Below are 26,155 nucleotides of genomic sequence, written 5' to 3'. Positions count from 1 at the left end.
CCCCCGCAGTAGGTGAAAATGTGTGAAGTAGCAGCATTAGATAGTCATCCTTTGTTGTATTGCAGTTCACTTATTGCTGCTTTGTAAATTTTCACCTGTCACAGGGGTCTCTGGAAATTAATTCCCACGATAGGTGCACGGCAGCTGATTTTTTTTTAATGCAATATAGTGAAGCCACAATAAGTGAACTGTGATATAGCGAGAGATGACTGTAAAGCTTCTTTGCATATTGAATTGAATTCCTTGTTATCACTAGTTATGATACCAAGCAGGCTATGATATACACCCGTATGATATGAAACCTGAGTCTTTCCTGGATATGAGGAGAATGCATAATATGGAGCTGTTTTCTCCCTTTTTATATGCAGGTACTACTTTATATCTTCCCCAGAGATTTAATATAGTCAATAAAGATTAATTTCCTAAGTAGAAGAGTGTCTCCTTGGTGGTTTGGCTATATCATTTGACTAATCCCTGCACCACCTAAAAATGTCAAGACTATCATCTAAGTCTGTCAATTGATCAATAATAAATTACTGGGCTGGAGGCATGGCTCAGCTGTAGAGTGCTCACCCGAGAGGCCCTGAGTTCACAGCTCAGTACCACTCCTCCCACAAAGAACAAATTCCTGATGCAGTCATTCTTCCTATTTTATTTTGTTACTTATTAAGGTCTACTGTTATATATAATATTTAGGCACAAGTTCTGGGATTTGAAGTCGGGGCCTGACCACTGTCCCTGGCTTCTTTTTGCTCAAGGCTAGCACTCTACCTCTTGAGCCACAGCACTACTTCTGGCCTTTTCTGTTTATTTAATGCCGAAGAATTGAACCCAGCGCTTCATGCATGTAAGGCAAGCACTCTACCGCTAAGCCATATTCCCAGCACCTTCCCTGAGATTTGTTTTGTTTTGTTTTGTTTTGGCTAAAGGATAGCATTCTGACACTTGAGCCACAACTACACTTGTGGCTTTTGTTGGTTAAATGAAGATAAGAGTCTCATGGACTTCCTTGCCTAGGATAGCTTCAAACCATGACCCTCAGATCTCAGCCTTCTAAGTAGCTAAGATTATAGCATGCACTACAGGAACCTGGCTTTGTTATATATTTTATAGTGTCTTTTCAAAGAAGACGCTGCCTCAACTTTTGAGGTAATATCTATCACTTTGGGGAAGATGTTAATGTAATAGCCTACGAACTCATACAGGGTAAAGAAAATTGTAGCCATAAACACAGTATGAAACTGCTTCACATTTCTAATCATAACTTAAAATTCAAACCTTGTCATGTGGTGATGAAGAACAGCTGTAGCTTGTTAATGTAATTATATCGGTGAATTGGTTAAAAAAAACACAAACTTGTCATTGTATCCTTTAATTCATAATTGTGTGGTCATCTTTCCAGAAATATAGTATGCTTTCAAAATGGTTTATTAGAAATGATATGTTTATTGTTACAGGGCTTCTACATGGTTAAAGTTGAATGAGGCTAGTAGTTATAACTGAGTTATAACTCAGTGGTAAAGCCCTTACCTAGCATGCTTGAGGCCTTATATTTAATCCCAGCACCAAAAGAAAAAAGAAGAAAAAGTTGAATTCTTTTAAAAATTGTGAAATCTCAAAAGGGGTCTCAGATGCTATTGTATACAGACTGAAGAAAAAGTGTGAGATCTAAGCTTCAGAGCCATTGTACATTAAATGGTTAACATTTGAGAGAGCAAAAAGGGATCCCGTTATTGTCTCTTTACTCCTGCAGCCAGAAGGCTCTGGGGACAGGATCTCTCCTGCTATTCTTCACCTTTGAAAGACATTGCTTCTTTTAAGTCATTGTATAAGTGTACTGGAAAGTAAGATGAAACAGTAAATGGATAAAGTGCTTATCTGGTAACTGACATAGTATAAGTTTGATTAGGAGGCTGGGAATGTGGTTTAGCAGTAGAGTGCTTGCCTAGCATGCATGAAGCCCTGGGTTTGATTCCTCAGCACCACATAAACAGAAAAAGACAGAAATGGCATTGTGGCTCAAGAGGTAGAGTGCTAGCCTTGAACAAAAAGAAGCCAAGGATACTGCTCAGGCCCAGAGCCCCAAGCCCCAGGACTGGCAAAAATAAAAATTTGATTAGTAGGAATATTAAATATTGTGTTTTAGGGTTCTTGTTTGTGCTTGGATTATTCATTCTGTAGTAAGGAACAAATTGTTTTCAGGGGTTCTGCTTTACAACTGGTGGGAATCCAAAGTCTGTCCAAGAGATCATACCAGGGCCAGGACCTTACCAGCAGTAACTTTCCTAGTGCCCCAGACTGCATTCTACAAGGCAGAAAGTTAAGATCCTGCTGTTAGAGTCAATTTAGTATAATCTCTGTGGTAGAGAGCTTCATTCTGCTGTTTGGGTTTCTGGAATTAACAAAAAGGCCCTTGATGGGATTGGGATAGATAGGGAAGTGACACTGATCAAGATGTACCTACTCATAAACTTATGTGCTGAATTGAAACTCCTTTGTAAATTGTAAATAAATTATACACACACACACACACACACACACACACACACTTCTTGGTGGTGGTATTTTTTTGTCTTGTTTTTCCAGTTCTGGGGCTTGAACTCGGGGCCTGGGCACTGTTCCTGGCTTCTTTTTGCTCAAGGCTACCACTCTATCACTTGAGCCACAGCACACTTCTGGCCTTTTCTGTATATGTGGTGATGAAGCATTGAACCCAGGGCTTCGTGCATGCTAAACAAGCATTCTACCATTAGGCCACATACCCAGCCCCAATAATATTTTTAAAGGCCCCTTGATAGGACTTTTGTTCTTGAAAGAAATCTGTAATTAATAATATGAAGGGTAAATTCAGAATGCCAGTTTGGCAATCTCTGCAAATCTCCCATAGTAGATGCTGCCGGAACTCAGGGGTGACACAACAGGAATGTGGGCATGTTGTATATGGCAAGGTATGTCCTGTTAGAATGAGGATCCATGGGCATTTCTCAGCAGCTGCCTTTGTCCACTCCCCCAACCTTTGCCTGTGTAAGTAGGTGGTAGCATCTCTGAGAGTATTTCTTCAGGTGAAGAAGCACCCAGGTTTTCTTTTCCGCAGTGAAAATCTGAATGAGCTACATTTTGAAGTGGTTTCTTCCATGGAGGTAGGTGGTTTGTTTATGTGGCTTGCTGAGGAGTCTCCTGAGATCCTTTGCTTTCTTTCCTAAGGCCCCAGGAGACAGCAATGAAACCAACATCCATTACCCTAGACACTTGGGATGCTTAAGTCAATAGTTTTATGATTGGATTAATTCAGGCTTTAACTCTGACCAAACTTAAGAGCCAAGTCATCAGATAATTGTTCTCATAGATGGAAATAGATGCAAGTAGGGAATCTAGCCCAGTCTCTAGAAGGAGTCCAGATGCTAATCTTGGCTTTGCATTCCACTGGCTTTGTGAATTTAGGAAAATCACTTACATTTTCTCTGTCTCTTTCCTCATCTAAGGATGAGGGTGATACTGTAGACCAAAGGTTCTTAGTGTTACTAAAGTCTATTTCTGATGTTCTTATGGTTCTTTCCACGACAGGAAGAATCTGTGCATCTCCTTTAGGTAGCTATTTACTGACTGTATAGCATTAGACTTTATTTGCTTTTTGTGGTGCTGGGGATTGAACCCAAGTCCTCATGTATGCTAGGCAAGTGCACTACCACTGAGCCTACTCCCAGCCCTGTATCAGTAGACTTTAACCTATTTTCTACAGAGACATGGTAGTTTTGCCACTATTTCACTGAATCCTCTATGCTTTTTTCTGTTATCCATTTTAGGGATTTGGTACAAAACTTAAAAGTTCTTGGTCTTTAAGGGCCATCCTAATTCTACCCTTCTGTATCAAAGATCAATCGTGTCCCCTCTAGGAACTTTTTTTTTTTTTTCCTGGCACTTGAGTTCAGAAATGTCAGTTTCTTTATTTCTAAAAGGAGACTGTTATCAATAGGCTTTTCAGCATGGAAAATGGGACTTCACTTGGATATTAATGCCATTGACTTTCACTGTCATAAGTTAATAGGGCTGGAAATGTGGTTTGGTGGTAGAGTGCTTGCCTTGGTGAGGTGCCAGACTTTGAAGTCAGGCCCCACCACGTGAACCCCATTTTAGAATCGAACCCTGAGCCAATCAGATTTGTACCTGTGTTCTAATCTTGCTTGCACAGCTGATTGTTGTAACCTTGTTCTTTGCCTTTATAAGCCCTGTGTAATCACAGCTCGGGGCTTCCTCCTAACCTCCGCTGTGTCGGTGGGTAGGACGAGGCCCGAGTTGGCAGCTCGTTAAATAAAGCCTTGCCTTGCTTTTGCATTTCGGAGTGTCTGAATCTCGGTGGTCTTCTTGGGGGTGGTCTTGCAACTTGGCACAACATTGGTACCACATTAACAGAAAAAGCTGCAAGTGGTGCTATGGCTCAAGTGGTAGAGCCTTGAGTAAAAGAAGCTCAGGGACAGTGCCCAGGCCCAGAGTTTGAGCCCCAAGACTTGCAAAAAATAAAATAAAAAGTTTATAGTCTTTCTTAATCTTCAAGCTCATTCTTCCCTTTCAGCATTTGGCAGTTTTTCCCCTGTACTGTGCAAATCTTTTCCTTCAGCTTTTTTTTTTTTTTTTTTTTTTTGGCCAGTCGTGGGCCTTGGACTCAGGGCCTGAGCACTGTCCCTGGCTTCTTCCCGCTCAAGGCTAGCACTCTGCCACTTGAGCCACAGCGCCGCTTCTGGCCGTTTTCTGTATATGTGGTGCTGGGGAACCGAACCTAGGGCCTCTTGTATCCGAGGCAGGCACTCTTGCCACTAGGCTATATCCCCAGCCCCCCTTCAGCTTTTTTTGACGTGTTTCCTTGAGAGACATGTTTCCTTCAGTGTCTCTAAACATTTGTTCTTTGTCTCCTTACTGGTTCTGCTATCCTTCCCATCTCTTGTTGGTACTTGTTATTCAGAAGAGCTCAGTGCTTGTGGTGACTCCTTAGATGTCTGGTTTGGTGATGAACTACAGATTTACCTCATTCATTCACATTCCTATCTGCTGCACTCAGGTCTTTCTTCAACTTTTGACTCAAATTGACTTTTTTTTTTTGTCAGTTGTGGGGCTTGAGGACCTGGATGCTGTCTCTGAGCTTTCTTACTCAAGTCTAGTGCTCTACCACTTTGAGCCACAGCACCACTTCAGTATTCTGGTGGTTAATTGGAGATAAGACTTTTCAGCCCAGGCTGGCTTTGAACTGCAATCCTCAGATCTCAGCCTGTGGAGTAGCTAGGATTACAGGTGTGAGCCAGCAGTGCCTAGCACCTGTTGTCTTTTTACAATCCCACCTAACTTACTCTTTTTGGGGTGGGGGGAGGTAGGGGAGAATGGCTGCACTGGAATTTTGAATTCTGGGTCTCAAATGGCATGTGCTATACTACTTGAGCCATGACCCTAGCTGATTTTTGCTTTACTTATTTTATTTTGTGCCACTACTGGGGATTGAACTCAGGGCCTCATGTCTCACTTGACTTTTACATTCAAGGCTGGCACTCTACCAAACCTTGAACTGGCTTATTTACTTATTTGTTTGTTTGTTTTCTGGTTAATTGGAAATAAGAGTCTCATGTACTTTTCTGTTTGGGCTGGCTTCAAACCTTGACCCTCAGATCGCCAACTCTTGAGTAACTAGGATTACAGATGAGAGCCACCAGCTTTTTTTTTTCTTGAGTTTTTGCCTGGAACTGATCTCAGACTGGGATCCTCCTATTTATGGCCCCCTGTATAGATGGGATTACAGTCATGGATCATCACACCTGGCTTGTTAGTTGAAATGAGATCTTGCGAACTTGTTTTTGGCATCGGCTGGCCTTGAACCAGGATCCTCATGATCTCTGTCTCCCAAGTAGAATTCTTTTTGGAAGAAAGTAGGATGAAAACTGATAGAGTCATTCTCTATCCTATCTCTATTAAAGATAGTTTTAGTCAGGCATGGTGGTACAGCACTGTGTAGACTGTGCTATACACAGCAGGCCCTGTCTCAAATCAAACCAAGAAACTAAAAGATGGTTCCTAATAACCAAACTTTTCAGATCATCATTTCAGATGATCTCTACTCTTCAATGATGAGATCACTTGTAGACTATTACCACTAAAAACTTATAAGAGCCCCGGAAGATTGTCCATTAACATTTGAAGAACACTGCCCCAACAACAATCAAGACATAGCTGGGTTTCATTTCCCTTTTGTCTACTCATATGTTCACCTTGCCCCTAGCTAACTAAGGAGAGAGTGAGGTTCTTACCCTGGGGTGCTGACTCAAACCTCCATTTTTAAGGGCTGAGTCATTGTTGGTATGTCTCAGATGCTTTAGGCTTCCATTACCTTTACCTCAGGGGTGCAATAGTGTGGGTGGAGAGGAAGGAACTTGCCCAGGTTCCGTTAACCAGCAGGTGGGGCCTAGCGTAGACATATGGCACAGCAAAAGTTTTCAGGTTCTTGCCTTATCCTACATGTAGAATTTTTAGAAAGCTTAACTTCTCGGATCCTAAGTTTCTCATAAAGTAAAAAAAAAAAAAATGAAGATATCTTACTGAGAGGATTGTTATGAGGATTAACATAAGGTTCTTAGGGAATTTCTAGCACAGTTAGTGCCCACCATTTTCCCTTTTTCTTAGTTTAAGGATGGCTGAGTTTATTTTCAGTTGTCCTTCTTCCTCCTGAGACTAGGACAGAGGTAAACGTTTTGTCTACTGTCATTTACAAAGTCCTTACCAGCCTTTTGAAAATACCAATAATCTTTTGTGCCAGGATGAGAGCTGGCATTGATACCATTTGTGCAGATGCTGGAACTGCAGGCTGCAGATCCCCAGGAGGGGAGCCGTCTGTGCATTTGAGGGATCTGAGATGGAGTTGCCATCATGCAATCCTAGTTTTCATTGGCAAAGGCACAAGACGATAAGAGCTAAAGGAAAATGTGTCTCCTAAAGAAGGTGCTGAAGCCCCTAATATGTGGAAGGTGAATGTGTACTATCTTGCTGCCAGTTCTTATCACCCTGGAGCAGCACACTGTCCTACCCAGCATTCCAGCCTTAATCTGCACTGAACCCAGCTCATAGGGACAGCCTTCTTATTTAATTTGTGTCTATGTTTAAGTGCTTACCGGCACAAACATCTTTATTTTTTCTTCATCTTTAAGCAAGGGGCGTTGTCACTTTGGACCTCCAGGCACCTTAGACTTTTTCTGACCCTGAGGCTCCTTGACAGCCTATCCACAATGTGGTTTGTCCTGCTTCGCTGTGAGTGAATTGAAGTAGGGAATAAAGATGGTGGGTTGGGAAAGCAGTTTCTAGAAATAGAAATGACTGTGTTGTTTGTTAGTTTTGAGTGATAAATTTCGCTGTGCAGGCCAGGCAGGCCTTGAATTCACCATTCTCTTGTCTCTGCATTCTGAATACTGGCAAAAAGGATGTCTTTAGAAAGAAGAACTATGAATAAGATACCTTTTCACTAATTATTGTTTTCACACTTTCTACATGAGCATATATTGCTTTTATAATGGGAAAATATTTTGAGATTGATACCTTAAAAACTGACAAATAATAGTCTAAATGAAAAATAGCCATAGTTGGAAATGTGGTAAATAAGTAAATGCCAGTTTGGTCTTTTTCTGCTTTTTTTCAGTGCTAGGATTTGACCCAAGGGCCTTGTGTACAATGGGAAGCACACTACCACTGAACTATGCCCTCTGAATTTTGATCTTTTTCTGGACTAGTGATACAAAGTCGATATCTTAACATGCTGTGCTGAGGTAGCAAGCCACATCTCCTAGGCAACAATGTGATAATGAGGGTCTGTAATAGATATTTTATATATATTGATTGTACTGCTAAGCTATGATGTTTGGTTGGTAGGTGGATTAAATGTATTTTTTTACTTACAAGATTTTCAGTTTAGGGGGAGAGGGAGGCGGGGAAATGAGGGAGGAGGTAACAAGTAGAACAAGAAATGTGCTCACTGCCTTTCATATGAATCTGTAACCCCTCTGTATCACACTTTGACAATAAAGAAAAACAATTTTTAAAAAGGATTCTCAGTTTATACTGGGTTTTTGGAACATAACCCTATTATCAGTAGAGCAGTTCAGTAGGATATCTTTTGAATGTTTTCTTTTCTTTTTTTTTTTTTTTTTTTGGCCAGTCCTGGGTCTTGGACTCAGGGCCTGAGCACTGTCCCTGGCTTCTTCCCGCTCAAGGCTAGCACTCTGCCACTTGAGCCACAGCGCCGCTTCTGGCCGTTTTCTGTATATGTGGTGCTGGGGAATCGAACCTAGGGCCTCGTGTATCCGAGGCAGGCACTCTTGCCACTAGGCTATATCCCCAGCCCCTTTTTGAATGTTTTCTTAGTTTCTGCCAATTGGAAGTAATTGCTTCTCCTTTAAACTCTATTATTTTATGGAGCACTGTCATCTTGTCACCAGGGCTTTCCTCAGCTTACCAGTTTCCACATAAAATCATAGGTCCTTGACATCCGTGCTTAAAAAACATTTCAAGGCATCTCACAAAAAGGAGAGTCTAAAAGGTGAACGTTTTAGCAAGGATTTATTTTAGCATAACAGGTTAAAGTAGAGAGAAAGAAACATTTCCTGCTCCCCATGCAGGAAACAGGAGCTAAAGACTCAAAATGGCAGCTGCTACCTTCTTGTAACTTAGCATTTAAATGGAAGGGAGCTTATTAACTGTCAGTTGCTTTCTGGTTTCAACTTAACAGTCTGGCCCTTTTTGTATTTATTAAAAACAGAGGGAAGGGATGACTGCTGGTTTTTTGAGACAGGAGTTCACCATGCAATCGCTGGACTTTTAATAAAGACTAAAATTCGACCTCTCAAAATGTGGCTTCTCCATTTTCTCGCAGTACAACACTATCACACCCCTTTTTCTGTTGCTAAGTGGTCTAGTGAATGCTTGCCCCTACTGGCATCATACCTTGGTCCTGATCTTAACCTCCGGAGTAGCTATCTGAGTAGCTAAGATTGTAAACATGAGCCACCTACATTTGACTCATCTCTTTACTAAGCTCCTAGAAGGTAGAATTTTTTTAATTTTTATGCTAATACTAAGGCTTGAATTCTAATTTTATTTTTCAGGGCTTCCTCTCTACCACTTGAGACACTTTTCCAGCCCAGCATTTTGCTGGTTAATTGTAGATGGAGTCTAGTCTCAGAGTTTTCAGCCTAGGCTGGCTCTGTGTGTATACATGTGTCCACACACCTGTCCTGGGGCTTGAACTCAGGGCATTGGCACTGTCCCTGACCTTTTTTTTTGTTCACATGAGCTGTAGCTCTGCTACCTGCTTTTTGGTTAATTGGCCTTTCCTGCCCTTGCTGGCTTTGAACTACAGTCCTCAGATCTCAGCCTCCCAAGTAGCTAGGATTACAGACATGAATCAGCAACACCTGGCCTTAGGCTGCCTACTAACTGTAATCCTCTAGGTTTCTGCCTAGTAGGAATAGCTAGGATTACTATAATAAATAGCTAGAATTATAGGCATGAGCAAAAGATGCCTGGCTCCTTCACTACCACCACCACCCCTCCTCTTCCTCCTTTTACTCCTTTTCTTCTCCCTTCTTATCTTTTTCCTTCTTCCCCTCCTTCTCCTCCTCCCCTCCTCCTTTTTGTCAATACTGGAGTTTGAACATAGGGTCTGGCACTTACTAGGCAAGTGCCCTGCTAAAGTCACACCAGAGAGCTCTTGAGTGTTCTTACAATATGCTAATTGTCTTCCTCCAGATACAATTCAAGACTATAGTGCCATGAAGCAGAAACTATAATGCCTTTGGTAATATAGCTTCAGAAGTCATATTATTGCATCTACTATGCTCTATTAGTTATACAGGTCATCCTTTGGGTGGGGGATTGTACATGAGTGTGAATATCCGAAGGCAGGGATCACTGGACTCATAGGAGGCTATCTTGGAGACTGGCTGCCATACTCTTCATCCAGTATTATGATGCTCTAGTGAAGGTTAGTTCATTCTCCTCTTCATTGCCATTGTCATTACTAAATGAGAGTTATCCTACGTTGGCCATCAAATTTTGGCCCTCTTTAATCCATCCTTCAAATGGTTGCTGCTAGAAGTATGTCTCTGAGTATGTTGTTCCTTTATTTAGCCATTCAAACACTGGATGAGTATAGTGTGGCTAGTATGTTTCCAGTTCTAGTTCTAGCTTAAGCCTTTCTCTTCTCTTCTTTCTTTTCTGTTTCAGAGTTACGCGTTTATTTTTGAGACTCCTATACTCTCATCTGCCCTCATGGATGAACTTCAGGATGTTCAGCTCACAGAGATCAAACCACTTCTAAACGATAAGGTAAAGACCACTTTGTTTTCACAGAGTGTTTATATACAAGTGCTTATTACTGTTATTAGTTCATTTTCTGTATTTTCAGCATGGTAACTAACTCAGAACGTTTAGCTTAACTTCCAATGGAGGGAATATTTTCTTAAGTGCATTTTTTTCTTAAAAATATTTTTATTAGTATGCTTTAGTTTTATAATATATCCCAGTCATCTTCCCCCACCCCACCTCACTCTCTCTATCTCCCATCTTAAGACAATTTCAATAGGTTTCATCGTTGTTTTCATACATGCAAAGAAACTATGCTTGCCATATTCATTCTAATTCATCCTCTTCCTTAGCCCTCCTGGCCAAATGCATTTCTTAACCCACTCTTTGATGTCTTCCCTCCCTTTTCTTTATTACTTTCTTTATTACCTCAATCAGTCATCTGTGAAATTTTCCTATTGTACAGATAGAATTTTTTTTTTTGCCTGTCCCAGGGTCTTGAACTCAGGGCCTGAGCACTGTCCCTGGCTTCTTTTTGCTCAAGGCTAGCACTCTTCCTCTTGAGCCACAGCACCACTTCTGACTTTTTCTATATATGTGGTGCTGAGGAATTGAACCCAGAGCTTCATGTATATGAGGCAAGCGCCCTACCACTAGGCCGTATTCCTAGCCCCCAGATGGAAATCTTAAGGGAAAAATAATATGACAAAGTTAAGTAGTACGTTATGTGAGTAATATTGATTTTGAATCCAAGTTCCCTGATTTGCAGTTTCTATAAGGAAAGCCTTTGTTTCCTACATGCCTGGGATGACAGATATGCACCATGATACCTAGCCCTTTTCTGTTGAGATGAGGTCTTGAGAACCTTTTGCCTGGGTTGTCTTTGAACCACAATCTTCCTGATCTCTGCCTCTACCATTATCCTGTCTTTCCACTTCCCCCTGAGCAAACCCTACTTCTCACAGTCTGAGCCTTGTCTGTTCTTTCCCTACTGTCCCTCAGTGTCCCTGTCTGCTCTGCTCCTGTCCACTCCTGTAGCCCATTTTCCATATCCAGCACCCAGGCTTCAACATTTGTAGGAGTAACATGAGCGATAATATCCACACCCCTTTCTTTGGCCTACAAGATCCTGCAGCCACTCCAGTGGCCTGCCTCAGGACCTTTGCACTTGGTGATCTTGTTCCTTCAGAAAGCTCTGCATCTTTGTATTTCTTGGGGCTTCTTGCCATACAGGGTCTCCGTTTGAATGGGATAGTGATCTGAGATCACCTGATGTCAGTCTTTTTTTTTTTTTCTACCTTTGGGCATTCATTACCTGCCCCCTGCTAGAGAGCATGGGATAAGGGTGGAGCATGAGGTAGAAACTGAGTGCATGTAGCAAAATGGTCCACAGGGCTGTCACCCAAGGTTACCAGACTGACCCTTACTAGGTGTGCTAGCAGCAAGCCTACTCAGCTCCCAAGATGTCTTTATAGTATGTCCTTCTGGAATGGAAAGCTGTGTTGAGAATCAGAAACATGGCCTTAGGTGGAAAGCTAAGGTGGGTTTAAACATCCGAAGCTGGGCGGGTGCATCTTGGATTCCCTGTGAGGCCCCCTGGTCGGTCCCTGGCTCTTGCTGCCCTGACAGCTGTTGGCGGGGTTGGATACAAAGGCGGCCCGCACCGCATGGAGCAGGTTTCCGTGGCTCCTGGTTGAGGCAGTTCTGGGCCCCACATTCCAGGAAGTGCTTCCAGGAGGTAGGCAGAGGGTGGGTCCTGAGCCCCACAGACCAGGCCAGCACCTTTTGGGGGGGCCTTCCCGGAGCATGTGGAGGCTGCTGGGACCCTGGGACCCGGCTGGCCTCCATGTAGGGGGCATGGGGTCCCTCACAGCCGACAGCAGGGGAGGGGTGGGTGCTTGCTATGCAGGGGACCGACACCCCCAGGAAGAGGAAACTTATGGAGAGAGTCAGAAGTGACAGGTGGGCCCAGGTGCCTCAGTTCTGCCGGGGTGGGCACCAGATAGGACACTTGGGCCAAACCAGCCGCCAGGTTTCTGCACCAGCATCTCATAGGGTGGCCCAAGTCACCAAAGGTGGCGAGACTAGAAAGTTTACTGTTTATCCTCAGTGGGTTTTAGGAACAGGAGAAACTTGGCGGAATTCATCTTCGCCAGGGAGTAAACCAACCCTCTCCCCTGCACCTTTTGGGTGAAAGGTTTGTGTAGACTGATGGTGCTTCCTTGGGTTTTGCAGACTTTGAGTTTTAGGTGTACAGGGTTTTGTTTATCCAGTGGTGCTGGTCCTGGCTTATATCCCTGTCTGTTTGTGTATTGGGCTGTGTGGGGTTGTGGAAGCTGGTAGAGGGGTTGGTTATTGTCCGGGCTGTACTGCTGTCCCGTCCAGCCCTGTCCTGTGCAAGGTCAGGTAACAGCTGTCCGTTTCATCTTCACTTGGGAAAGCAGCTGGCCGCAGGGGATGAGGCTGAATCTTATTGCATGGGTGAAAAGTTGGATGGGGGGGCGGGCAGGTAGGCCTGGTGGTGGTGGTGACCCTGCCCTGGACAGGGTTAGGGTGGCCTTCAGGCTGAGCCAGAAGGAAATCTTTGGGCCCTGTCTGCTGCCAGATCTGCACTGGGCCAGAGGCAGGGAAGGTCGGGAGATGGCTAGATATTGCAAAAGAAGAAGCAGAGGACATTCTGGCCTGAGTGAGAGGCCTGGCTTTGTTGTCCTGAGACCACTTACAACCAGATGGCAGGCCAGAGACTTCAGTTCTCTGGGCCTCAGTTTCCTTGTTTGTGAAAGGAAGAGCAAATTATCCCTTACTGCTTGCTGTAAGGGTAAATGAGTCACTGGAGTGATAGGGAGGGACTATATGGAGGGGCTTGGAGCCCGCCAGGAGGGCTTTTTGTGGGTGACCAATGCTGGCCTCTGGTCCAGAGTCATCACTGTGGGATGACCCCTCCCTGACTCCTGTCGCCCTCTTGCTCTGTAACTCAGCTTTTCCTGTGTCTTCTCTCTTCTGAGTTCAAGGGACCTAAACAAGAGGAAGCCACCTGGGTAAGGGCATAGATGGGGTGGGTGGAGTGGGGTGGGGAGGGTAGAGTGGTCAGGCACCTGTTCCAGGAAGGCCTGATATTTGTGTATGGGTGTGTTCACTTGCATGTGCATGTGTGTGTGTTTGTGTACTCCAGAAGCTGTGCCTTTGACATTTTGGGAAAGACCCAGAGGGAGTGATGCAGCTGGGACATCAACACTACTGGTTTGACCTGCTTGCACCTGGACTTGGTCAGTGGTAACCAGGCCCGGGACCTGGCAGCTACGGAGACACTGGGAAGGATGGCCCTGGCAGGCCCCACCCTGGAAGCACACATCACACTCTTTAGACTCTATGGAATCCCCATCTCATTTATTTTACAAGAAACCCACAGACTTAAAATCAGAAAGGGGCTCAGGGCCAGGCAGAGGTGAGAGGGTGAAGGTCCCCAGAGGCTTAGTGTCAGCTGTGAGCCCAGGGTGTGAAGACAGGCTTCCCCTTAGAGCCCTCCTTGCTCCTAATGATGAGGGTCAGGAGCTTTGCCCTTTCCTTCCCCCATTTCTGCATTCTGCATTTCTGCCTCCCTTGTTGGTCTCCCCATGATTTTTTTGTCAGTGGCTGGCTGGAATATTTTGGGAAATCAAAAGTATGGGCAAGTGTTTTCCATAGAGCAGCTTGTGGCCCATGAGAGTAAAATCAGAGAGTAAAATTGACTGAAACTATTTTTTTTTTTTTTTTGCCATTCCTGGGGCTTGAACTCAGGGCCTGAGCACTGTCCCTGGCCTCTTTTTGCTCAAGGCTAGCACTTTACCACTTGAGCCACAGCACCACTTCTGGCTTTTTCTATTTATGTGGTACTGAGGATTTGAACCCAGGGCTTCATGCATGCTAGGCAAGCACTCTACTGCTAAGCCACATTCCCAGCCCCTGAAAGCATTTTTTGTTTATTTGTTTTGTTTTTTGTTGCCAGTCCTGGGGCATGAACTCAGGGCCTGAGCACTGTCCCTGGCTTCTTTTTGCTCAAGGCTAGCACTCTACCTCTTGAGCCACAGCACCACTTCTGGCTTTTTTCTATATATGTGGTGCTGAGGAATCGAACCCAAGGCTTCATGTATACGAGGCGAGCACTTTACCACTAGGCCATATTCCCAGCCCCCTGAAAGCATTTTTTAAGTGAGTGAAATAGAATAGAAAGTCCTAGAAAGTATTAGAATATAATATACCAGTCTTTAGGTGTTTTGTATGACTTTCGTTGTGATGTGATTGTGATTGTTCATGTGTGTGTTGTGGTGTGTGTGTATTCACACGTGTACAAGGTCTGGACTGAGGTTCCAGGATTACAGTCTGATGACCTTCAGGGTTGGCCTCTAGGGGTCTGGGAGCTCTTCCTAGGGTACCCTTCAAAAGGCCCATGGCCCTCTGCAGAGTGGCAAGGTTTACATGTGGGAGGTTTTCTTACTGAAAGCCCCTGGCAGAAAAAGTGTGGCCAGATATTGACATAACCATGAAGCTATTTGTGTTTGCAGAGCAGTCTTCGTGTGTGTGTGTGTGTGTGTGTGTGTGTGTGTGTGTGTGTGTGTGTGTTGGGCTTGTCTGTCTGGGCTGGCCTGGAACTGTCATCCTTCCAATCTCAGCTTTCCACATAGCTTGGGATGGCAGTGATATGTCACTGTGCCCAGCTGTGGACTGAGGAGGGGATTCTCATGAGCTTTTTTTGCCTGGGCTGGCCTCAAACCCAGATCATCTTGATTCCACTGTCTCAGTCTTCCAGATTTGATGTGGGAGCCACCATTGTCTAGCTGCCTCAGTGCCTGTCTCTGTGCCTGTAGTTGGTGCTGCAGTTGGAGGATGAACTTAGCTGTGAAAAAGCAAGCTGGGGTTTGCTATATATGTTCCAGGGATCCTGGCTGACAGCTTGCCCCAATGAGTGACTCAAGTAGCAAGAGTGAGTGCAGTGTGTGACCCCCAGGCTCACCAACCCTTTGGCTGGGGAGCCTCTGCAGGCCTTTGATGGTCACGTGGGGTTAGGGTCTCCTCAGATGGGAGTTAGTGCCAGATGTGTTTCTCTTGTCCCACTCTGAAAGCAGCATTCCCCAGATGTGTTTCTCTTGTCCCACTCAGAAAGCAGCATTCCCCGGGGATAGTGTCTGTGGGTTTGGGGTACAATGCAGACTTGTCTAGGGTGAGAGGGGATCCCTTGTTGTTGACACCCCTGTGCTGTCCTCTCCGGAACTGGCTGAGGAGGAGTGGCCAGAGCTTCCGAGCCTCTTCCAAAGGCCCCGAGCTTGTTGTGGGGATTAACTGGGGGACCGTCTCCTGCCAGGGGTGGGGCCTTGGATTTTGCCACCTCTTCTCCTGCACCCCAGGAACTGCTGGTGTAAGCCCCACCTTTATCTAGAAAGAATATACTTAGATGTCTGGAAAGATGGTATCCAGTGGGAGGTAATAACCTCATTCCACAAAGTCAGACCAAACATGCCAAATTGCAGTAAATTAGGGTTAGGGTTCTAGTGTTCTTGTTTCTAGATTCTAGGTTTTAGGGTTAAGGCTAGGGTTCTGGGTTATAGGTTCTGGTGTTCTTGTGTTCTAGGTTCTAGGTTTTTTTAAGGGTTATATGGTTCTAGGCTCTGGGTTTTAGGGTTTTGGGTTCTAGGGTTAGGGTTCTGGCTTTTAGGTTCTAGTGTTTAGGATTCTAGTGTTCTAGTGTTCTGGATTCTAGTTTTCTGTGTTTGGGTTCTTGGGTTCTGGTTTCTAGGCTCAAGGTTCTAGGGTTAGGGTTCTAGTGTTCTGGTTCTTGGATTCTGGTTTCTAGGTTCTCGATTCTAGGGTTAGGGGTTCTAGGTGCTATTGTTCTAGGTTCTGGCTTTTTAGGTTTTAGGGTTCTGGGTTATAGGTTTTAGGGTTCTGGATTCTAGGGATAAGGCTGTTTTAGGATTCTAGGTTCTGGGGTTCTGTGTTGAATCCTACAACCTCTACAATTCTAGAACCTAGAACTCTAAAGCCTAGAACCTAAAAACCCTAGAGCCTAGAACCCTGTCCTGACCCCTAGCCCTAACCCTAGAACCTAGAATCCAGAAATCAGAACCCTAACCCTAGAACGCTAGAACCTAGATCCCAGAACCTAGAATCCAAAAACCTAGAGCCTGAGATTACAGGAGTGGGCCACTGTACAGACAGACTTTTTTGGTGCCCTGTGTCATACTGCTGTACTTGCAGAGTCCTTGTGGCTGTGAACTGTGCCACTCAACATAAAATTCTCTAACCCGGATGTAAAAGGGGGGAAACTGACATCTAAGCATCCTCTGATAAAAACAGTGATATTGAAAGAATGGTCACATCATAAATTTGGCAAAAAGCAACAACAACAACAAAAAACTCTTATAGTTTGGCATGAGTCTACAGTAACCTTTGAATGAAGGTAGGATGGGTGTAAGATGAGGGTAACAGAATATGCTGCTGTTGGGAAATGGTCAGAACTTGAACAAATAATGTTGAGCGAGACAAGCATAGAACACAGAAAACAAAGGGGCATGATCTCCTTGATATACGACTGTTAAGGTGGGGAGAAGGGGAGACAGTAGAGACCAGGTCTGTGAAACCAAAAACTTCTTGTCAAATGGTATTTCCACAAGTTTGGGTCAGCAACCCTACATTATGTAACTAAAACCAAACAACTCAACATATAAAGGTCAAAAATAGACTTCTCAGTGGATCACAATAGCACAAAAGCTACGTATGTATGTTCATATAAGACAAGGATAAGCAAACTCTATTGTTGACATTATATTTAAAGTCCTAGGTGAATTTCCTTTGGTGTAGGCCACGTGGCTACTGTATATGTATTTGGTACACTGTGTATTGTATATATGTCTACCTGATCTAGGGAAGGGAAAGAAAAACAGGGTGTAAGATATCACAAGAAATGTACACACTGCCCTATTATGTAACTGTACCCCTTCTGCACAACACCGTGTCAAAAAATTTTTAATTAATAAAAAAGAAAAAAGAATATGCTGCTGTTGTTATTTTTTTCTGCCCTAAGTGAGATCCTTCCCAATGTTCCAGGTTGTGAATTTGCTATTGGATCCTTCCAATCCAATTTTCATCCCTGTGACATTCTCTCTGTATTTTTGTCATTTCTTCTATCTCTACCAGATTTCTTGCTCTCTCCTTTGGCAGGCTGCACACTTTTTTTGTTTTTTAATCTCAATTTGGTTCTTCTGCTGAGTTCGATCACATTTCAAGAAAATGCTCTCCTATCTTTTCTGTATAAATGAGATACTGTCACCAAAATGATGTGTCATGAAGAAGAGGACAGAAATAAAATCTGTAGCTCTAAAATTCAAGTCTGGCCATAGAATGAATATACAAAGTGCAGGTAAGGGCAAATGGTTAGCTTCAAGAAGAGTATTATGAGCCTGACTAGTCATTAGAATCAGCTGAAGGTTATTTTGTAAAATTGCAGAGTCCTGGGCCCTGGTAGAACAACTAAATCAAAACTTAAAAGCTGTGACCAGGATACTCTCTCAGGTCATTGATTCTCAGCTTTGACTTCTCATCAGAATTATGTAATGAGATATAAATATTACTGACATTTGGGGCCCTCCCACCTTACCAGTATTTGACAGATTTGGTTTGGGATTTAGTTGAACTTTTTTTTCCTTGCCAGTTCTAGGTCCTGGCTTTGAACCTCCCTGAGCTGGAGTTGAACCATGGTCCTCAGATGTCAGCCTCTTGAGTAGATAGAATTACAGGCTTGAATCTGGCTCTTTTTTGTATGTATGTATGTATGTATGTATGTATGTATGTATGTATGTATGTATGTATGTGTGTGTGTGTGCGCTGATTGTGGGGCTTGAACTCAGGCCCTCAGCACTGTCCCTGAGCCTCTTTGTGTTCAAGACTAGCACTCTACCACTTGAGCCACACTGCTATTTCCTCTTTTTCTTTTTCAAAATGTATTAATTTTTTTCTTTTTTTTTCAGTATTGGGAATTGAACTCAAAACCTCATACTTGCTAGGCAAGTACTCTACAACTGAGCCATACCCTCAGCCATTTTATTTTATTTTATTACTGTATTCTGTCTATCTGTCTATTTGATTAGGACCTATCTTAGTAGCTCTGGCCTTCAACCTTTTTTTTTCTTTTGCCAGTCCTGGGGCTTGAACTCAGCCTGAGCACTGCCCCTGACTTCTTTTTGCTTAAGGCTAGCAGTCTACCACTTGAGCCACAGCACCACTTCTGGTTTTTTCTATATATGTGGTGCTGAGGAATTGAACCCAGGGCTTCATGTATGTGAGGCAAGCACTCTACCACTAGGTCATATTCCCAGCACTGGCCTTCAACTCTTGATTGTCCTGCTTCAGCCTTCTGTGTTGGGACTACAGGTTGTAAGCTAACATGCCTGCCTTTGGAAAAGCCTTTTTTTTTTTAAAGACCCCCCTCCCTAGGCTGAGAACTGGACCTATAGTGATTTGATTTAGCCAGTATTGGAAACACATGACACGATGGATTTCACATATTTGAGAACTGACACAGAAATAAGCTGATTCTTCCTTGACTCTGGAAGTCTCCAGGATGTCCATAGAAGCTCCTAAATGAAAGATTTGCAAGAATGGATTTCCTGAATATCTCACAGAAAAAGGCAACTGGAGAAGGAAAGAGTTAGTGGGTACTGATAGAAAAGCACTGAATTTAATTTCTTTGTCTCCATCTGACACCACAGGGCTGCTTTAGCTATGTCTAGCATATACTCTAATGCTATGAATTGGATGATATTCCTCCTAAATTTGTATGTTGAAGCCTTAGTCCCCCATGTTACTGTATGTTACTGTGTGGAAGTAACTAAAGTTAAATAAGGTCATAAAGGTAGACCCTAATTTGATAGGATTGGTGGCTTTATCACCATTACCATATAAGGATAAACAACAATAAAGCAGCTGTATAGAAACCAGTAAGAGCCCTCATCAGAAATAACCCTGCTAACACTTTGATTTTTAACTTTCCAGTTTCTAGAACAGAGAGAAAATAAATGTCTATGGTAATTTTAATGGCAGCTCAAATAGATACCAAATAGTATCTTTCTCTCCCTCCCTTCCCTCTCCCCCCCCCCTTTCTTTCTTTTCCTGGTTATGGGGCTTGAACTCAGGCCCTGGGCACTGTCCCTAAGCTCTTTTTGCTCAATGCTAGTGCTCTACCATTTTGGGCCACAGCACCACTTCTACTTTTCTGGTGGTTAAGTGGAAATAGAGTCTCACAGACTTTCCTGCCCATGCTGGCTTTGAACTGTGATCCTCAAATCTCAGCCTCCTGAGTAGCTAGAATTTATAGATGTGAGCCACTAGTGCCCAGCCAAAGTCTCACTTTTTAATGTTTCAGTTCTTCTCAGATGCCTGTGCTGTTCCCACCCACTTTTCACATTCCATCTTGCTTCTCTCTTTCCTTAAAATATAGTGCTATATTTATTCATGAAAAAATCCCATGGTCCAGCTAAGCAGGTAGAAAGGCAAAGAGGACCCTTGGAATGGTGGTATTTCCAAACAAGGAATTCCACTCTATTGTCCCCCTACCTTTCCTAATACGAATACTGTTAGTAGGTGTTTCTGCATGTATCATAAAACATGGTGAAGAAAATTGCCCTTGTCATGGTTTACTTTGATCCTCTCAGCAACTTGATGAGGAAGGGAGCATATATAAATTTATTCCCATATTATAGGAATGGGAATGTGGCTTAGTGGTAGAGTGCTTGTATAGCATGCATAAAGCCCTGAGTTCAACTCTTCAGTGCCACATAAACAGAAAAAGCCAGAAATGGCACTGTGGCTCAGGTGGTAGAGTGCTAGCATTGAGCAAAAGAAGCTTAGGGACAGTGCTCAGGCCTAGAGTTCAAGCCCCAGGACTGGCAAAAAAAAAAAAAATCATTCCCATATTACTGATAAATCAACTAATGATAGGAAAGTAACTTTCTCAGATTGAGTGCCAAAGTGCACTTGATGTATGGCAATATTTCTTTCATTGTTACATTTCTACATTATTTGCAAAGTATTTTAGTCAGTCTTGCCCCCTCTATCACTGTCCCTTCTTTTCCCTGCTTCCCAAAACAGTTTCAACTGTTGGGCTATGTTCATCCTCTTTCATCCTTTTCCTTAGCCCTCTAGTAGCTACCTCATTTTCCATCTCTATAGAGCATGTTTTTCTTTCCCCTCCCCCACAGCCTCCCATTGCTATTGGGACAGCTGCTCTCTTCTATACTTGCAACATATTTCAAACTTATTCACCTTTTTTTTTCTCTTCCTCTTCTCCATTCTGCTTTCTCTCCTAAGTAGTATAGCAGGATTCTTGGGCTGGGAATATGGCCTAGTGGTAAAGTGCTCTCCTGGTATACATGAAGCCCTGGATTTGATTCCTCAGCACCACATATATAGAAAAAGCTGGAAGTGGCACTGTGGCTCAAATGGTAGAGTGCTAGCCTTGAGCAAAAAGAAGCCAGAGACAGTGCTCAGGCCCTGAGTTCAAACCCTAGGACTGGCAAAAACCAAAACAAGCAGAATTTCTTGATGTTGGTTTTTTTGTTTTTGTTTTTTTACCAGTCCTGGGGCTTGGATTCAGGGCTTGTGCACTGTCCCTGGCTTCTTCTTTGCTCAAGGCTAGCACTCTGCCACTTGAGCCACAGCGCCACTTCTGGCCATTTTCTGTATATGTGGTGCTGGGGAATCGAACCCAGGGCTTCATGTATAGGAGGCAAGCACTCTTGCCACTAGGCCATATTCCCAGCCCGCCATTGATGTTTTTGACTGGCTAATTGAGATATTTAACCTTTATCCACTTAATGCTAGATGCTCCCTCTAGTGGTGACAACCAGAAATGTCTTCAGAAGTGCGTAGATGTCTGGATGTTGTTTGTTTTGATTTATTTTCCTCCTTATTTGCCTGCCATGGTATTACTGATTTCCTAAGCACCTTTATGTTTCAAATGCCTTAAATACATTATTTTATTTCTCCGATTATCCTTTTGAAGTAGATAACATTCCTCACTTAGTAGATGAGAAATCTGACTGAAAGAGTGGCTTGGGCTGGGAATATAGCCTAGTGACTAGAGTGCTTGCCTCGTATACATGAAGCCCTGGTTCTATTCCCCAGCACCACATATATAGAAAACTGCCAGAAGTGGCGCTGTGGCTCAAGTGGCAGAGTGGTAGCCTTGAGCAAAAAGAAGCCAGGAACAGGACTGGTAAAAAAGAAAAAAAAAAGAATGGCTTGTCTAGTCAGTAAGTAAACAGAGATGGAACTTAAATCTAAGTCTGTTCTCAAATCTGAGCCTTCTTATTGTGATTACTCTGTTTTTTTGATATCCTCTCTATGACTTTCTTTGTCTATTTAAGGAGGAGCCTAGAGATGTACATTATTTTACCCACATTTTTGCTCCTTTCATAAATATACTCTTAGCCAAAGCACCAAATTCTATGCAGCTAAAGGATATCTAAACTAAACCTGTTACAGAGAAATTTGTCCTGAAATGACATGAAGAAACATCCTCAATATAGCTTTAAGCAAGGGCTTATGTTAACTCATCTCTTGTCATTTGTTGGTATTTTTCCCATTTTATTTTAGTGTGCCTGCAATTTTGTCTATAGCTTAGAATTGTCAAGAAGTGGGTGATCTTTCCATGCTTATTTTAGCTCAGGTGATAAAAAGAAGCAACCACATTACTTGCTTGGAAGGCAAAAATTGCATCAAAGTATGAAATGGACTGGATTTTTTTTTGTTTGTGTTCATTTGTTTTGTTTGTTTTGGAGTAAAGTCTTGCCATATAGCTAAGTTTGACCTGGTCCTTGCCCAGGCTAGTGTATTAAGTTTATTAAAGGAGGAGGAGGAGGAGAAGAAGAAGACAATTATGATGGTGACAACTGGAAGAGGCAGAGACTACCTTCAGAGACATAGGGCAAGGTTCAGGGTAACTGGAGTGGTAGGAGATGGCTGGGAAAGGGTGTGAAGTGGATGTTAGGTCAGGGTGCACCTGGATCTTTAGTTCCACAGTGAGCCTGCATATTTTCCTTATGTGATCTGGCTCCTTTGTGGGCCTATAGCCTTAGAGGATTTTGTAATGTGGCAAATTGATGCCAGGCAACTTAGCATGGGGCAATCAGTGGTGAGGGACAAGTAAAACTAGTCTGGAGCCAAATATAGGAAGGCCCCTGCCACTGTAATTTTGAGCTCCAAAAATGATGGCATGACTGCTCTACAATCTGAGTTGTAAGAACCAGGTAATGGGGGACTGGGGATATGGCCTAGTGGCAAGAGAGCTTGCCTCGTATACATGAAGCCCTGGGTTCAATTCCCCAGCACCACATATACAGAAAACGGCCAGAAGTGGCGCTGTGGCTCAAGAGGCAGAGTGCTAGCCTTGAGCAAAAAGAAGCCAGGGACAGTGCTCAGGCCCTGAGTTCAAGGCCCAGGACTGGCCAAAAAACAAACAAACAAACAAACAAACAAAGAACCAGGTAATGGTATATATTAAGAGTGGACAAGCTGGGCTTGGAATGTGGCTTAGCAATAGAGTGCATGAAGCCCTGGGTTTGATTCTTCAGCACCACCTAAACAAAAGTCTGGAAGTTGCACTGTGGCTCAAGACGTAGAGTATTAGCCTTGAGCCAAAAGAAATCAGGAACAGTGGTCAGTCCTTGATAGACTAAGAGAAACAAAAAGAAAAAGAAGGGCTGCATCAGGCCTATTAGTAGCACTACAAAAACTTTACCTTCTTTTGTTGCTTCGTTTATTGTCTACGTTTGACACTGAGGTTTCAGCAAAAAAAATACTCTCCTAAACTAGCTTTTACCTTGAGTGCAACTTATGGTAATATAAATCTTGTTCTTTTATGTGTCATTTTTTTTCTTTCTCTAAATTTTTTCTATGAATTCTCTTTTCCTGTCTAAGTCTGCTTAGTGCAAAAACATGTCTGACTTTGGGGTTAGTGACATCTCAAAAGAATCAAAGACAAAAGCAAGGACTTATAGCTTGGAATGTCTAGTTTTGCTACAGAAGGACCATGTTACCAGAAATTAGAGACAAACAAGCCTCTAGGGAAGTGCCCCAAGAAGTTCTCAGGCTCCCAGAATGTACCCAGTGAATAGGTAGTGTTGCTATCTATGGCCTTGGTTAACTATAATTGAGTTAGTGCCAGCTAATAATCCATTCAGAAACTGTATGCCAAACACTGTCAAACAAACTGAACTTCCTTTTTTCTAGGATGACTATTATGAAACTCAAAGCCATTCTCCAGTAGGGCCTGGCATTTCTTAAGATGAAAAACGAAAGGGGAGGAAGTGCCCAAGTATTATTCTTTCTTCTATTTCAGTACCTTTTCTTACTGAGAATCTAGCTGTGTACATTGAATTAAGATCATGTAGTTGTTTCTTCTTTTTTTGCTAGGTTCTCAACAAACAAGATAGCTTGCGTTTCTGGAAGGAATTGCCTGTTTCTGCTTTTGGCATTTCCCTCTGTGCTTATCTCAGAGGTTTGCACCTCATAAAATGCCTCCTGGCTGTGATCATATGGTTGTGAGGAAGAGGAATTCATGCGTGCAGTGATAGCTTCCTGAAGAGCTCATCAGAATTTGTGGCTCTATATTCCCTGACCAAAATTTTTGTTTATACCAGAATAATTTTCTTTAATCTTTCTAAATAGTCTCTAAAGGAAACTGGGATTCCTATAAAACATCATTATAAATCATTCCTCAAACAATCTTAAGTCTCATGACGAGATACTAATTCTTCTAATTGTAGAATGAGATGTACATTCTCATGGTAGAAACTTATGAAGAAAATTATAATCACTTAATATTCTCTATGAAGAAATAGCAAGTGTTGTTAATGTTTTAGTCTTTTTCTTCCAGTTCTTTTATTGGAGCGAGGATGGTAGTGGGGCTTGAACTTAAGCCTGTATAGTCCACAACCAAAACTTAAATTGCACATGGTTGACAACTACCACACTGCATGGAGCAGCAGCATCCCAGCTCATTCTACTAACTTGTCTCAGGGAGAACAGTTTGTTTTCCAATCCTACTGGGACTTGCCCTTAGCCTCTCTGTTTTGTCTTGCCCCTCTATAGGAGTTGTGGAATCAGGAAGAACCTTTTCCTTTTTTCTTTATTTGTGGTGCTGGAGAACACATCAGGGCCTCAAGCTACCTAGGCAAATGCTTTACCATTGAGCTATACAGAACTACTTCTAAGAGGAGCTTCTCAACGGGGATGGGACTACTTAGTATATTCTCTTACAATCAGGTATCTGGAGATAGAGCTTTTAGGAAGGTGCTGACTAGCAACTTTACACCTTTGGGAAGCTGTTGGAGAAGTAATAAATGTGTCATGATAAAAACAGTTTCTAAATAATGAGATAACTTTTCAGGGGGAGGGGCTTATACTTGATAAAAAAAATTGTGTCCAACCTTTTTTTTTCTTTCCAAATATACCATTCATTCTATTTTTGTACTATTGTTTCTTTTTTCCTTTTTGTACTTTTTTTTTTTAAATCAGTCCTGAGGCTTGAATTCAGGGCCTAGATACTATCCCTGAGCTCCTTTTGCTCAAGGCCAGCACTCTACCACTTGAACCACAGCACCACTTCCGGCCTTTCTGTTTATGTGGTACTGAGGAATCGAACCCAGTGCTTCATGCATGCTATGCAAGCTCTCTACCACTAAGCTACATTCCCAGCCCTGTACTTCTTTTTTTTTTATTTTAAAGGTGATGTACAGAAGGGTTATAGTTACATAAGTAAGGTAATGAGTACATTTCTTTTTGAGCAGTATTATCCTCTCCCGTGTTTTCTCTTGCTTTCCTTCACCCCCCAGCATTACTCTTCTCCCCCTAAAGTTGTAAAGTTCATTTCCAACATAGTATCTAGTAAATATCACTGTTGCACTATTTGGGTTTTTTGTTTGTTTGCTTGCTTTTTTACCAGTCCTGGAGCTTGAACTTAGGGCCTGAGCACTGTCCCTGAGCTTCTTTTGTTCAAGGCTAGCACTCTACCACTTGATCCCAGTGCCACTTCTGCCTTTTCTATATATGTGGTGCTGAGGAATCGAACCCAGGGCTTCACGTATGCGAGACAAGCAATCTACCATTAGGCCATATTCTCAGCCCCACGATTTGGTTTTTCTGGGGTTTTTTGTAAGGTTTTTTTAAAAATCAAACTCTTGCAATTTGTAGCTGAAATGCTTCAGAAATGCCTGAGTCATCACCATTTTTTTTTCTCTCCTTAATCAAATACTACTATCACAATCCCTTTTCAGAAGTTTGGTGAATTTTCTTTGGATCTTTTGACTATATTCTGTTTTTAAAATTCTTCATTGATTTCTCTTTTTATTTTCCTTATTAGCAGTGTCATATGCCAGTATATTCAGAGTCTTGTTCTGTCTTTCTTTCCTTCAGTGACATTGCTTTTTTTTTTTTCCTCTTGGTTCTGGGTATTGAACTTAGGGCCTTGCTCTCTGAGTTAGCTTTGTCTACTCAAGGCTTCAGCCTTACATCGCTTTTTGTAGTCTTCTGTTTCTCATCCATCCATGACATTTTCCTCTTTATAATCCTTTCTTTAATTCTTAGATCTAGATACCCTTGCCTCCTCCTGTCCTTCATCCCTCTTAGAATTGGTCCCTAGTACTTTTCCCATGTGTGTTCAGGATGTGCTGGCAAACTCTCCCCACAAATTTTCACTGCTTTCCTCCTCTAGGGAAGCATGAAGTTACAAGATTTTATGGAAAACTAGGCTTTACTTTCATAGTACGTCTACCAAAATATAGTCTTTCCTTTGAAAATG

General features: G+C 42.8%; 1 protein-coding gene across 2 annotated transcripts in view; it reads left to right on the top strand.

Annotated features, from left to right (window-relative positions):
• Ndrg3 (NDRG family member 3) overlaps window positions 1-26,155 on the top strand; it is a 66,194-nt gene that overhangs the window by 5,023 nt on the left and 35,016 nt on the right. The window contains exons 1-2 of one of the 2 annotated variants that reach the window (XM_048349143.1): window positions 9,653-10,006; window positions 10,249-10,350. In XM_048349143.1, the coding sequence (XP_048205100.1) occupies window positions 10,294-10,350 (57 nt within the window). In that variant the 5' untranslated portion in view covers window positions 9,653-10,006; window positions 10,249-10,293. Of the gene's footprint in view, window positions 1-9,652; window positions 10,007-10,248; window positions 10,351-26,155 lie in introns of those variants that run through there. The other variant, XM_048349142.1, reaches the window with a different exon arrangement.

This window comes from Perognathus longimembris, chromosome 6, assembly GCF_023159225.1.
Source record: "Perognathus longimembris pacificus isolate PPM17 chromosome 6, ASM2315922v1, whole genome shotgun sequence".
In the NCBI taxonomy this organism is placed as follows: domain Eukaryota; kingdom Metazoa; phylum Chordata; class Mammalia; order Rodentia; family Heteromyidae; genus Perognathus; species Perognathus longimembris.
Note: the sequence above shows the minus strand (reverse complement) of the source record. Positions and strands in the feature narration are given on the sequence as shown.